The sequence below is a fragment of the Miscanthus floridulus genome, chromosome 6 (assembly GCF_019320115.1).
Source record: "Miscanthus floridulus cultivar M001 chromosome 6, ASM1932011v1, whole genome shotgun sequence".
Classification (NCBI taxonomy): domain Eukaryota; kingdom Viridiplantae; phylum Streptophyta; class Magnoliopsida; order Poales; family Poaceae; genus Miscanthus; species Miscanthus floridulus.
This window is the reverse complement of record NC_089585.1, coordinates 141926966-141940175: the sequence shown is the minus strand read 5'-3', so window position 1 is coordinate 141940175 and position 13210 is coordinate 141926966. Positions and strand designations below refer to the sequence as shown.

Sequence of the window (13210 nt, the reverse complement as noted above, 5' to 3'; positions counted from 1 at the left end):
ATGTAGTAGTCTCATTGTAAGGAAATTGGAGTCCCCAAAGTTAAGCATCATTCTTCATTTAGTATCATCATGTTGACTTCATTTTGATATTTATATGCTTTCTCCATGCATTATATAGATTAAACTCCTTTGTGCAATAATTTGCTAATTATGCATACGCTTTGCTTTCTACCATATGTATGCATATAATTAGGGGGAGCTTAGTCTATATAATGTGAGAGTCAACTTTTGTGATCTATCCAATTCTATATACAAAGGATCACAAAGTTTGACCCTCCCTTGTGCTACTAATGTCTTCCTTTTCGGTGTTTGATGCCAAAGGGGGAGAATTTGGAGGACCAAAGGCAAGCATTAAGTTAATGTGTACAAATGGTAATGGTCCGAGAAAGGGAGGATAGTGAGTTATGGATTAGTCTAAGTAATGAGGAGAATTTATAGGAAGCAAGACTTTAATCCATAATGCCACAAGGGGACATTTGCAAGGGCAAGTTAGGTCTTCAATTGGTATCATAGTCTTTCAAGTAGTATCTCTTAGCATCATATAACATTGCTCCTTGCATTGCATCCTAGCAAGTAGATAGTCTTTAAACTCAAAATTTTTTATTATTTGCTTGCTTTGGTTGTGTTGTCATCAATCACCAAAAAGGGGGAGATTGTAAGGAAAATGGACCCTTGGCCCATTTACTTTGGATTTTGGTGTTTGATGACCAACACAACCAAATTGGACTAATGAATTTGCAAGTGTTTGTTTTGTAGTCCAATAGGGTACAAGACATGACTTGGACGAAGGCGACGTGATGATCCGATGATCAACACCTCAAGCAAGACTTTAGAAGCACAAGTGAAGACCCAAGATATTAAGCAAAGTCCAAGCACGAAGATAGGAATCAAGCCGTACGCAAGATCGCGAAGAAACGAGCTCGCAGAGGCGACCGGACGCTGGACCGGACGCTGAAAGCGCGACCGGACGCTGGACCGGTGGCTCGGCAGATAGGCGACCGGACGCAAGGATCAGACGCTGGCGGCAACCGACCAGACGCAGGAACGTAGCGTCCAATCGAGTACAGAGAGGTTCCAGGCGCGCGAAACTGCGACCGGACGCTGGAAGCGTCCGATCGGTAGTTCGCGGATGCAACGGTCGGGACGACCGGACGCGTCCGGTCAGGACGATCTCAGCGTCCGGTCAGTAGCAGAATTGCGGGAGTTCGACCCCAACGGCTACTTTCTCAGCGGGGCTTATAAATACAACCCCCAACCGGCCATTTGAGATGTGTGGAGCTAAGGAAACATACCAAGGGTGTTGATACACCATTTTAGTGATCTCCACTTGCATAGTGCTTAGTGTTTCATCAGGTGATTAGCGTAGGTGCTTTGCGAAGTGCTTAGGTTGATTAGACCACCGCTTATGCGCTTGCTCTAGGTGTATGCCTAGTGTTTAGTGAGGTTTGCATACCTCTTGCCACCCCGTGCTTGCGAGCACAAGAGTTGTACATCGGAGGGGCTTGAAGTCTTGCGAGATCGCACCAACCGCGTTTGTGGTGCGGCCGCCACCGTGTACCGAAAGGAACAAGGCCCGCGGCGTTTTAGCCGGAAGCTTGATAGTGAAGACGGCGGGGAGCATCCGGGAGAGGCTTGTCGGAAGGCACATCGGAGACCCACTTGCGCGTGGGGAAGGCCCGAGGTTATCCACGGAGTTACCCGACCGGGAGCTTGGCCCTTGCGAGGGATTTCTTGCGAGGGGCTTCAACGAGGACTAGGGGGAAGCTTGCGCGCTTCTCGATACCTCGATAAAAATACCGGAGTCGTCGATGGGAGTTTACATATCTCTACCTTGCTCTTTAAGCTTCCGCATTTACATTGATCTTTTTATTATCATTTGCGGTAGAGATATCAACACACTAGCAAAACCGTAGTTGCACATCTAGATAGATTATCTTTTGCATAGATTTTGCTAGAGGTAGAAAAAGAGGCCATAGTTTAGAGTTAGAATTTTAAGTTGCCTAATTCACCCCCCCCTCTTAGGCGTCCACGTGTCCTACAGGTTTACCTATCAGCTTCTAAATTTAGTCACATTTAGTTACTTTTTTGTCAAATACTGACTAAATGAAACTAAATGGCATTTAGCCAACTAGTCACCCAAAGCTTGCTAAAAGGGACTAAAAGCCCACCCTGGACAGGGGGTGCCCCTCATAATTGCCATGTCCGAGCGCCAACCCTATCCCGCGGCCAGGCCTCGCCCCAGCGCTCGGACAATTTTGCAGGTTTCAGGAATGGAGAGAAGACAATCTTAAAGGTATATTGAACACTTGCTTATTCGCTACACAAACAGATATTAGAAGATAGATGCTGGAATCCACAATCACTCGCACCTGTAATTGAGATACAGCTGGGAAAGAAGAATAATCTATCATCCCCTGTGCCTTCAAATAGTACGGCTCAGATCAGGGCAAAGGATACAGCATGAAAACGACAGCTTTTCTTCCCATTCACAAATACCGCACTAGTGGTTGAATAATTTTTACAAAACAAAGCATACTAAACGATATGAAAAGTTTGAATCTTGGATGTACGCCTTCATATCCTAAATGTCCCATCGCTTGCCAACAATTTACCTTTGTTGACAAACAATTCATTGAGCATCCATTCACTTGCATGGTCTGCCAAAGAAAAGGTAGCTTCAGTAGCTGGTAAGAATAACTATATCATGAAAGTCAACAAAGAAAATAATTGGATTGCAGATAAAGTCCCAACGAAGTACGTCGGACTCATTAAGGATATGTACAACAATATTGTGACTAGTGTTCGAACAAGTGATGGAGACATGGATAATTTCCCGATTAGGATATGACTACATCAAGGGTCAGCTTTGAGCCATTATCTGTTTGCCTTAGTGATGGATGATGTCACAATGGACATACAAGGGGGACATCTCTTGGTGTATGCTTTTCGCGGACGATGTAGTGCTAGTTGATGAAAGCCGGACATGAGTGAATCAGAAACTGGAGTTATGGCGGGAGACTTTGGAGTCCAAAGGTTTTAGACTCAGTAGAACTAAAACTAAGTATATGAGATGTGACTTCGGTACTACTACTCAGGAGAAGGAAGATATTAGTTTGGAAAGTCAAGTAGTGCCTAGGAAGGATACCTTTCAATATTTAGGATCAATGCTACAGAGAGACGGGGATATTGATGAAGATATTAGCCATATAATCAAATCAGGGTGGATGAAGTGGCACCAAGCATCTAGTGTCATATGTGACAAAAGGGTACCACAAAAGCTAAAAGGCAAGTTTTATAGGACGACGATTAGACCTGCTATGTTGGATGGTGCAGAATGTTGACCTACGAAAAGACGACATGTTCAACAGATAAGTGTCGCGGAAATACGTATGTTGCGTTGAATTTACGGTCATACAAGATGGGATCGAGTTCGGAACGATGATATGCGTGATAAATTAAAGGTAGCACAAATTGAAGAAAAGCTTGTCCAACACCGGTTGAGATAGTTTGGACATGTCCAACAGAGACCTCCAGAGGCCCCGGTGCGTAGTGGAATTCTAAGCCAGGATAGTAACGTGAAGAGAGGCAGAAGAAGACCGAAGTTGACTTGGGTAGAGGCAATAAAAGAAGACTTGAAATGATAGAATATCCAAAGACTTAGCCTTAGATAGGAGTGCTTGGAAAACAGCTATTCACGTGCCTGAACCTTGATTGCTTCTGCTGTGTTTCAACTCTAGCCTACTCCAACTTGTTTGAGACTTAAAGGCTTTGTTGTTGTTGTTGTTGCAGCAGCAGCAGCAGCAGATATAAGAACCTCAGCATGGTTTTCTTTCAACATATCTTAACTAATGCTGAAGGACCAGGTTAATATTTATGCTGGGTAGCACTAGTGGTTTATATGAGCAACTAGGTTACGATGAATAAGGAATTACAGTTCAGTATTGCATCAAGAAGCAGAGGATTCAACGATTCACAATATCACAGTTTCAGATTGAAACTATGAAGGAAAAATGCCTATTCATGTCGCAGTCAAAGTAGAACCTCATGAACAATAATAAAGAATTCAACATGAAGAGGAACATGTTGTGAGGTAGCACCAAGTACTTTTTTTTTTTGAGGGGGTGGGGCTTGGGGGATCCTGCCCTGCTCACCATACGTGCTACTTTGTGACTGCCAAAGCATTCTCAATCTGTTCGATCATCTGGTTTGCAGGCAATGCTCCTTCCTGAATGTCAGGTAGCAAAAGAGAGGGAAAAGAAAACAAAAGGCATAGTATATTAGCACAATTTAAATTATTGATGAAAATTGAAAAGATTGTTTCGTTCAACACTTACAAAGCGATAGCAAGGTTTCCCATCCTTGAATATGATAAAAGTTGGCAATGCTTCAATTCTGTAACGACTTGCAATGCTAGTGTACTTCTCAGTATCAATTTTCACAACTTGAATTTTGTCACCTAACTTTTCACTGACTTCTTGAAGTATGGGAACCATGTATTGGCATGGACCACACCTGACCAAAAGAACAAAAGTAAATGTAATTGTATGTTACAGACGTACATAGAGACAGAGAGCAATGCTGGTGTGGTGTACAGACTGCTCATAACTTTGAATGATGAAGTATCTTCCTAATAGGCTAATATGCATGGTGTAATGGAGCTAACAAACCAATAGACACAGCTGTCCGCTAGGAGTTGGGACAATGTTTGATGAGTACATGTACATTATCAAACAAATTTTCTGGATTTTGATAGAACTCAGAAGGTAACAATGAACAATATCATGAACAGAACATGACCAAATTAATCATGTAGTGATGGTTTTTTTTTTTGTTAGAAATCAGTAGGAATGCACATCATCGTGAACAGTACCAGAACATAGAAAGCAGGGGGTTTGAAATCAGTAAGGCACGTTTGAGGTATTGCAAATACCAATTGTGAAGGAAATACAATTGAACATGTTAGTCCACATGGTGAACACTAAAGACAAAAAGTGAAAAAAACAGACCCAACCTCTCCAGCTCTTCCCCACATGAGCAAAAAAGGGTGCAAAAACTCTTCAATTTTCACCAAAAGTCTGGTATCTTCTCAAAAATAAAAAGGGCAAGAGGTGGTAGATATTATGCATGTGATTTACACAGATGATGAACACAATGCTAGTCCAGTGCAATGTTCACCTCCCAAATGGTTGGTGACACCTTGGCATAATGGCAAGAACATGAAACACACCAAAGTCCTAAAAAGACAGCAATAATGAAGAGAACTTATATCTAGTAGAGAGCACTGAAATAGCTCAACATGACATTTGGCACCACCACTTTCACTACTTCCAGTAAGTAACTTACCAAGTTGCATAGAAGTCAACTAATAAAGGCTTCTCAGACTTCTCCAGCAACTCATCAAATGAAGAAAAAGTTTGCTTCTTAGCTTCCACCTATCCAAAAATTAAATACGGATAAAATATCAGAAGAAATGGCAGAAATCCACAAGTTCTCTTTTTGAGGGGGTAAAGAAGAGCTATGCAGCCCTAATGGAAAAGGATACATGTAAGAAAACAGTTATAGGACTATAAGCACACATAAAAAGATTGCATATAGTATCAGTTGGCACTTGCTCACTTCTAGAGCTACCCAATGGATGAGAACAAAACTACAATTTCAGAAAACTGGAAAGTACTCCAATGAGTATTAAAAGGAAAACCATCGTCATAGCTATTAATATATGGCATACATTTTCACCTACATAAGGTTAACAGCCTAAAAAGATACAGGGCCATTTTTCAAAAAAGCTGGATACATACAAGCTACACCAAGTTCCCAGATGTCTAAGACTAGGAACTCAAATTTTGATACAGTGGCAGAAATAAAATTGGATGGCTCATAGTAGTTGCAAACTCTGAAAAGTACTACGAGGAGTCCAGGACAGAGTTCAGGCATTTGGACACCAGCCAGTGGACCTAGACTGTTTCGACATTCCAAAGCAACGATTCCACTGTATACGTACATACCATTCCATTCCAATTTCCATTGAAAACTACTTCGTCTGGAACGCAACGAGAAGGAATGCCAGGAAGGTCTCACCCGTAGCGTGGCGCCCCGCCGAGAACGCGCGGCCCCTCCCCTGAGGCCCAGAGCCGGCGTCGAGCAGCGCAGCGGCATCCACTGCGCCGGCGCCGGGCGCGAGGCGAGCGCGGCCGGCCGGCACGGAGTCGGCGACGCCAGCGCCGCGCGCGCTGTGGCGCTGCCGGTAGCGAAGGTCGCCATGAGGGTGGTAGGGGCCGTCGAGCCGCTCGCCCTAGGGTTTCTCGACGCCGGTGTGGCTCCCCTTGCCGGCTGGCTTCCTCTTATCTGCTTCGCCTCTCGCTCCCCTCCACTTTCCCCGGGAGAAGGGGGAGAGAGAGAGACGACTCAGAGTCACTGCGCGGTGGGCCCGGAGCGCCACTTGGACCCGGGTGCTCCGTGCACCAAGTCCACGAGCGCGGCCGTGGCAAGCAGGTGGGCCCTGGTGGCAGTGTCATCGAGACGAGACGAGACGAGGAACCAGTGGAAGTGGGATCTCTCTCTGTCGTCTCCGCCGCGACTCCGCACCAAATCCCCGGGTTTGCTAGGGTTTGGAGGGAGACGGAGGAAATCCAGGCATCCAGGCGCGGAGGCCCAGCAATCCGATAGAATCCGTTCGTCGGAGAGGCCATGAGCTCGGCGCAAGATCCGTTCTACATCGTCCGGGAGGAGATCCAGGACTCGGTAATTCGTACTTCCCTCTCGCTCTTTATTACGCTCTTGTTTGTGTAGTGATTGCCAACCTTTCCTATCATCGTCGAGCCTTCGTTCTGCATCAGTAGACGTTGGAAATCCGAGCGCTGTTGTCTAATCTCACCGTGTTCGCGAATTGTACCAAATCGGGACAGAGAGATGCTGAAGTGGCCAATATGCAGTTACCAGCTAGGGATGTTCATGCTCTCGAAAATCTAAATTTTGCAGTATGAGCTCGTGTATAGATATAGGTGAATGGGGACAAGGCCGTTACTTTATACACCTGCAGCACTAAACTCTCACAGTAGAGGCTCAGTCATTTACATGATCTAGTAACTCATGGTCGAATTGTTTGCTTGCCTTTTGTTCCTCACTCTCAGGGTCTCATAGTTTCAGAAACATATCACACCATCTTGCAGTTACATCTGGTTGCCAGTTATCCCTGAGAATAAAGACTATTTTCCTTTCTGTTGCTCAACTCTACTGAAGCCCCAACCCCATCCAAGTTCATGTTTGGATGCTGTTCTTTCAGTCCTAAGGATAAATTTATTTCTGTTTCAGATTGATAAACTGCAAAGTACCTTGCACCGCTGGGAGCAAACTGCTTCAAACACAGGAGAATATGTTCATCTGACAAAGGAGCTTCTGACCAGCTGTGAAAGCATCGAGTGGCAGGTAGGAACCAAGTCTTTGACGTTGTCATTACTCCATTGTTGGTACGTTTAGAAGAAATTTAAGCAGAAATGGAGATATGCAATTCTTTTCCTTCTTTGTTCATTTTCCGCTACCATATTTATTCCTATATGGAAGGGCGGGCCTGGTGCAAGCGGTAGAGTCTTACCGCCTGTGACCGGAAGGTCCCGGGTTCGAGTCGCGGTCTCCTCGCATTGCACAGGCGAGGGTAAGGCTTGCCACTGACACCCTTCCCCAGACCCCGCACAGAGCGGGAGCTCTCTGCACTGGGTACGCCTTTATATTTATTCCTATATGAGATCAGGTTATGCACTAATGTATCAGTTTACCATTTATGGGATACTATCTCCACTTTCTTGATGTATGAATTATCTTGGCCTAAATGGTGCTTGCTTGTGTTCAACTTGAAAGGTAGATGAGCTGGAAAAGACAATCTCAGTTGCATCAAGGGATCCAGCATACTATGGACTTGACGAAGTTGAGCTTTCCAGACGAAGAAACTGGACTGGTTCTGCTCGTAAGCAGGTATGCATTCGATCATATTGTAGCAACTCTTCAGTGATGTGATGATTGGACTCTTTGATGTCTTTTCTTTGATGTATTAGTTAGGATCACCAACGAGGTATATTTTGAACATGAATGAGTTACACAACTTCAGGTTGCATGATTTCCTGTTGTTTGGTAAAGACAATAAGGAATAATATATTACCATGTTCCAAATTCTGCAGTTGCCAGTGGACTTTAATTTATTATATGGATCCTCACTTACACTTTATGCATGAACATATCCAGGTTGGTACAGTCAAGAGAGCTATTGAAAAGGGCAAGAGCAATGCAGCAACTTCAAAATACCTGGAGACAAGCAGGACCAACCACTATTCTGCCCTAGATAATGATGACTTTATTTCTTCAGAATCAGATAGACAGCTTCTACTCATGAGGTGAGTTTAATTTGTTACTTTTAATGAACTTTACAAACTTTTTTGTTAGAAATATGTTGCCCGTTCAGCATTCAACATATGCAACTCAGAGCTGTGTCTATTGTCGTAGGTAGTGTACAGTTCATAAATTTGTTGTTTTCCTAGTCAAAGTTCGTCTTAGTGGCACATAAACCTTGTATTCCTCCTCAGTTGTTCTAGTTAGTGTCTTCGCTTCTCCTCCTGGAATATTACATTGGTTTACTTATTGTTGCTCACTGATTCTTGTGTTTCCACCAGCACATCATCATTAATTTTATGTAATTGTAAGTAACCGTAACACCACCACCCCCCCCCCCCCCCCCCCCCCCACCACCCCGCCGTTTTTTTTGCTGTTGCTTTCTCTAGAATATCAAAATAGGCTTTGTTGTTGTTGTTGTCGTGGAGCTGTCAAAAGTTGTAAAATAAATGCAGATGATGGTTAAACTTGGAATTCTGAGACCTAATAATTCTTAGTTGCATATTTAGTTATTTACCATGGTAACCATGTCGGTGTGAGGATCATAGCTTCATATGTTTTCTGTTGGTTTATGTCTGTACTGACTTTTCCTTCTGGCAGCAAGGTTAACTGTTTTTTGATCTACATAGTTTTACAACATTTATTAGCTCTGTTGCTGTTGTCTTGTTTCTGGAAGATGGACACGTACTACGGTAGTAGGCTGTCAACAGCAATCATGTCATTCGTAATATTTGTTTATTCCTTCAGTAGTGAATATAGATAGAAATAACATACACTGATTAAACTCAAATTTCCTAGGCAGATTATATCTATAGTTATATATACTTCCAAGGTAGCCATGTGAAGTTCACATGTTTTGCATTGATTTGATATATTTACCCAGGCAGCAGGATGAGGAACTTGATGAGCTTAGTGAAAGTGTCCAAAGGATTGGTGGCGTAGGGCTAACCATACACGAAGAGCTGTCTGGACAGGTAATTGCTATTGACAAGGAGCAAAGTTAGTAGATTTGCGCAGTAGCTTTAACCGGAATACATGTGGCTGTTTTACAGGAAAGGATCCTAAACGACCTAAGCTTGGAGATGGAGACTACTTCCAACAGACTTGATTTCGTGCAGGTCTGCTCTTTCGCCATCTTCAATGGGAATTTCTATTTGTGTTCCAGTTTGCATACCCATTTCTTCCTTTACCCCAAGAATTTGTGCATGTTAAGACCTGTGTTGCCATTTTCTTCCTTTACCCCAATAATTCAGTCGCAAAACAAAACCCTAAAATGTCTTGTCCCATTTTGTGGTGCAGAAAAGAGTGGCCATGGTGATGAAGAAGGCTGGCATCAAGGGTCAGATCATGTTGATCGCGTTCCTGGTTGTTCTGTTCATCATTCTTTTTGTTTTGGTGTTCTTGACATAGGCAAGTGCACCAGGGGCCTCAGTTTTCTCTCCCATTTGTCGTGCCTCCCTACTGTAATTTGTGGTGAAACATAAATAGGCGTACTGGAGTTACCGATCCTTTATAAATCCCAATTTTCCTTGTAATCGTGCCATTCTGTCTGAGATCTTCGACATACAATGGAAGGGAATTAGAGTATATTATCATTAGTGCTAGACATCCTTGCTGACAGTGACAGCTTTACACACGGATTTTGCTTGCCTGCCAATCTGGCCTCTGCTCAGTTGGTACGGTTTGTGTTACTTTTACAATGCTGTTTACTGTGTAAGTCTCACGAACGAGCTGATAGCTCGGTTGGTAGCTCCTGGTTGTGGGAAGCTCTGGTCTAAGGTTCGTATAGTCTCATGTGGGCTATGGTGCCGCTGTGTATGGGTAGGGTAGGGGTACGAGAGTTTTCTCGTGAGAAGATCTTAAATCTTAAGCACAATGTCTAGGGGTGTCATAGCCCCGCAGGTCGAGTTTTTTTTTTACTATGTAAGTCTCTCTGTTAGTTAGATCGGCATCCATTGATTAGGCGGATCAGTGCACGACGACGCCGCTTGTCAGATGATCAAATCTCTCCCTCGGTAGTTTGCAAAAAAAAAAAAAAAAAAAAAAAAAAAAAAAAAAAAAAAACTCTCTCTCGGTGCTCAGTCACAACAGCTCACCTATAATTTTGGGTGACATTTGGAACATGGCAAAACACAGTTGCTACTTGCTACACTTGAGGACTTGGAATCGCGATCCATGCAAAGGGGCAGGCCGGATTTGAAATGCAGTTTCTTGTGCGGTTTTTAGTGACTTGGAATAATGCAAGTGATTTGGAATTGCGTGCATCTTCCTTTACAAATTAGCCGACTGCTACATTGGGTTTTGTTGCTGGTGCAGTGTTCTCTCAGAATTTGGTAACATTGGACTTTTTTCTAGAGTCTCTTGCTTTGGCCTGCTGTCTGATTGTACACGTCTGTCCAAACACAAACAGGACGCCTGCTGAGCCTGATGTCTGTTGTTATGCTTTCAATAGAAGCATGGATTTTGTCTTTGGTCTGATGTCTGTTGTATGTTGCCGATGATGATAAATTCACCAAATCAATGTTTGTTTCTTCTTTAATGCCAAGTGTGTTTCTCTTTTTAATTAAGGCTCTTTTAGGATTTTCTATTCTATTTTGCCCGTGCATCCTGTTTGAAGATTGGTGTGCAGTCTTATAGTGTAGCAAAATAAAGATGGTAATACGTACGCAGCTGCACACTTGCACAGTATGATTTCTGCCATGGCCACTTTATTTCTCCAAGCTAGTAGATGCTTTGGGGCGCTGCTGCAAAGTTGATTGCTTACTAGTCGACACGAGACTGCTAGTGCTTAGCTGCTGCATCCTGTCAACATTAGGCACCACTTGCACACCGACGACCGACCTCGGCACCCAGACGCCACGCACGCACGCTTATAGGTCTAGAACACGAGGTTCTCTGCAGCCTCCTCGACGATGGACCACGGCAGCATCACGCCGGCGCCGGCGTTGCGGGCGGAGCAGTTCCTGCGGATCTGCCCCTGCGCCCCCGTGAGCACCTTGATCTGTCCCATCTTCACCACGGAGAAGGCGAACTGGTCGAAGAAGTCCCTCTGGCTGCGCGCGAACTTCTCCACGAGGGCCCTGGTGCCGGCGTTGCTGAAGAGGTCCTGGTCGGAGGTGAAGAGCCCCTCCCGGTTCACCAGGTTCACGTAGTACTTGTTGTCGAACGCGTTGGGCGTGCGCACGTCCAGCGGCGTCCGCCGGTCGGTGCCCTTCGCCGGGCAGGTCCGCCGGAGTTGGCTGGCGAAGGTGGCGTTCAGCGTCGGGTCCGGGCGCGGGAACAGGCGGTCCTCAAAGGACGTGCAGTGGCCCAGCCCGATGGTGTGCCCGCCCGACAGCGCCACCAGGTCCGTCGCGTCCAGGTTGATCTTGGACAGCACGGCGAGGAGCGCCGGCACGGTGGCCGTCGGCGGCGGGAGGTCGCTCAGGACGTCCTGCCGCGTCGCGAAGCTCGCGCTGTCCCGCCGACCCAGGGGAACCTTGTAGCTGGGCCCTCCGGACTGCATGGTTGGATGCATGCAGGCATGTGATGTGAGCAGCAACCGGTTAACAAAAGAAAATTGTGCATGCGTACAGCCTACGTACCACGACGACGGAGTCCCGGGCGGCGAGCGCGAGGACGTCGGAGCAGGAGACGACGGCGCCACCGCACTCCTTCTGGAGACGGTCGTGGATGTCGTTGATGGCCTTGAACGCGGTGGGGCGCAGCGTGAGGTTGGGCGGCGCCTGCTGCTCGCCAGGGCCAGTGGCCGACCCGTCCAGAAGCACGGAGGCGTCGCAGCCCTGGACGAAGCAGTCGTGGAAGTGGAGGCGGAGGAGGCCGGCGGCGAGGCCGACGTCCTTGCGCACGGCGTCCTGCACGAAGCTCCGCACGATGGACTCCGCCTTGGGGCAGCTTTTCCTGTAGAAGTCAAAGGACAGGCCCCGGGCCAGCGGCGGCTGCCTCGCGTTGCCGTTGCCGTCCGCCGCGGTAGCCGTTGAGGAGGCGCAGATGAGGACGACGGCCACCGCGGCAGCGGCAGCGAGCGTAGCCGCACGAGACATGTCTCTAGCACGTACGGTGAGGTAGCGGAGCGAGTGTGGAGAGCAACACTGGCACTGGTAATAGACTAATAGCAAGAGCCTAGGAGGGGGAGGCTTAGCTTTGTGGCTATGGTGGACTACAGGTCTCACCGTGTCTCAGTCCAGTCTCGATCCCCCATCTTATATACACGTAAACATTCGTTTTTTTAACAAAGTTTTAAACAAACAAACAAGGATGACATAAGTATATATTGGCGTGAATGCGGAATGCGAGGAAGAAGTTAAAATGGTATCGCTGGCTACCCACCTTGTCTACCTACAAAGGCTAGGATATATCCTAGATGCTGGAGAAGTATGAGCTGTGACACTGATAGTCACCATACCATCTCCTTCTCCTCCCTCTTACGTACTCCAAGGAGGCGTCTTGGTGTTAGTTTCTCAACGAGTGCTCTTGGCCAAACTGCCAGGCATGCATTCGTGCATATGCGCGCGGTGCCATGCACGCGCTTGCCATGTGCCTCGTGACTACTGACTGCCCTTGCGGTTTAGTTCCTAAAAATTTTCTCCCTAAACTATCACATCGAATCTTGCGCCACATGTATAGAGTATTAAATATAGACGAAAAAAAATTAATTGCACAGTTTGGTTAGAAATCGCGAGACGAATGTTTTAAGACTAATTAGTCCATAATTAGCCATAAGTGCTACAGTACTAACATGTGCTAATGATGGATTAATTAGGCTTAATAAATTCGTCTCGCGGTTTCCAAGCGAGCTATGTAATTAGTTTTTTTTATTAGTATCCGAAAA

At 45.8% G+C, this 13210-nt stretch overlaps 3 protein-coding genes across 5 annotated transcripts; 1 reads left to right on the top strand and 2 right to left on the bottom strand.

Moving 5' to 3' along the window:
- Window positions 1–2298: 2298 nt before the first annotated feature.
- Window positions 2299–6397, bottom strand: LOC136457180 (thioredoxin Y, chloroplastic-like). 3 transcript variants are annotated; one of them, XM_066457223.1, is made up of 5 exons: window positions 6079–6397; window positions 5344–5432; window positions 4335–4512; window positions 4152–4225; window positions 2299–2657 (listed from the first exon to the last, which is right to left on the bottom strand). In XM_066457223.1, exons 1-4 carry the CDS (start codon window positions 6259–6261, stop codon window positions 4160–4162), a joined length of 516 nt encoding a protein of 171 aa, XP_066313320.1. In that variant the 5' UTR covers window positions 6262–6397; the 3' UTR covers window positions 2299–2657; window positions 4152–4159. The 3 variants fall into 3 exon arrangements, 2 of the variants coding, with proteins under 2 accessions (XP_066313320.1, XP_066313319.1); XR_010759689.1 differs by having other exon boundaries at window positions 2300–2657; window positions 4107–4225; XM_066457222.1 differs by lacking the exon at window positions 2299–2657 and having other exon boundaries at window positions 3918–4225.
- Window positions 6398–6539: 142 nt separating this feature from the next.
- Window positions 6540–9985, top strand: LOC136457179 (syntaxin-61-like). The gene is made up of 7 exons (XM_066457221.1): window positions 6540–6741; window positions 7312–7425; window positions 7855–7968; window positions 8236–8384; window positions 9263–9353; window positions 9432–9497; window positions 9679–9985. The coding sequence occupies exons 1-7, from the start codon at window positions 6688–6690 to the stop codon at window positions 9787–9789; spliced, it is 699 nt and encodes a 232-aa protein (XP_066313318.1). The 5' UTR covers window positions 6540–6687; the 3' UTR covers window positions 9790–9985.
- Window positions 9986–11070: 1085 nt separating this feature from the next.
- LOC136459963 (cationic peroxidase SPC4) lies at window positions 11071–12563 on the bottom strand. Its single transcript, XM_066459810.1, has 2 exons — window positions 11964–12563; window positions 11071–11878 (listed from the first exon to the last, which is right to left on the bottom strand). Exons 1-2 carry the CDS (start codon window positions 12420–12422, stop codon window positions 11258–11260), a joined length of 1080 nt encoding a protein of 359 aa, XP_066315907.1. The 5' UTR covers window positions 12423–12563; the 3' UTR covers window positions 11071–11257.
- Between the last annotated feature and the right edge of the window lie 647 nt (window positions 12564–13210).

Coding starts and splice junctions, on each gene's coding strand:
- LOC136457180 (XM_066457223.1), bottom strand. CDS start 6,261: ATGGCGACCTTCGCTACCGGCAGCGCCACAGCGCGCGCGGCGCTGGCG. Junction 4,513..5,343: donor GTTGACTTCTATGCAACTTG/GTAAGTTACTTA, acceptor TCTTTTGGTCAG/GTGTGGTCCATGCCAATACA. Junction 4,226..4,334: donor GGAAACCTTGCTATCGCTTT/GTAAGTGTTGAA, acceptor CCTGACATTCAG/GAAGGAGCATTGCCTGCAAA.
- LOC136457179 (XM_066457221.1), top strand. CDS start 6,688: ATGAGCTCGGCGCAAGATCCGTTCTACATCGTCCGGGAGGAGATCCAG. Junction 6,742..7,311: donor GGGAGGAGATCCAGGACTCG/GTAATTCGTACT, acceptor TTTCTGTTTCAG/ATTGATAAACTGCAAAGTAC. Junction 7,969..8,235: donor CTGGTTCTGCTCGTAAGCAG/GTATGCATTCGA, acceptor GAACATATCCAG/GTTGGTACAGTCAAGAGAGC.
- LOC136459963 (XM_066459810.1), bottom strand. CDS start 12,422: ATGTCTCGTGCGGCTACGCTCGCTGCCGCTGCCGCGGTGGCCGTCGTC. Junction 11,879..11,963: donor CCCGGGACTCCGTCGTCGTG/GTACGTAGGCTG, acceptor CCAACCATGCAG/TCCGGAGGGCCCAGCTACAA.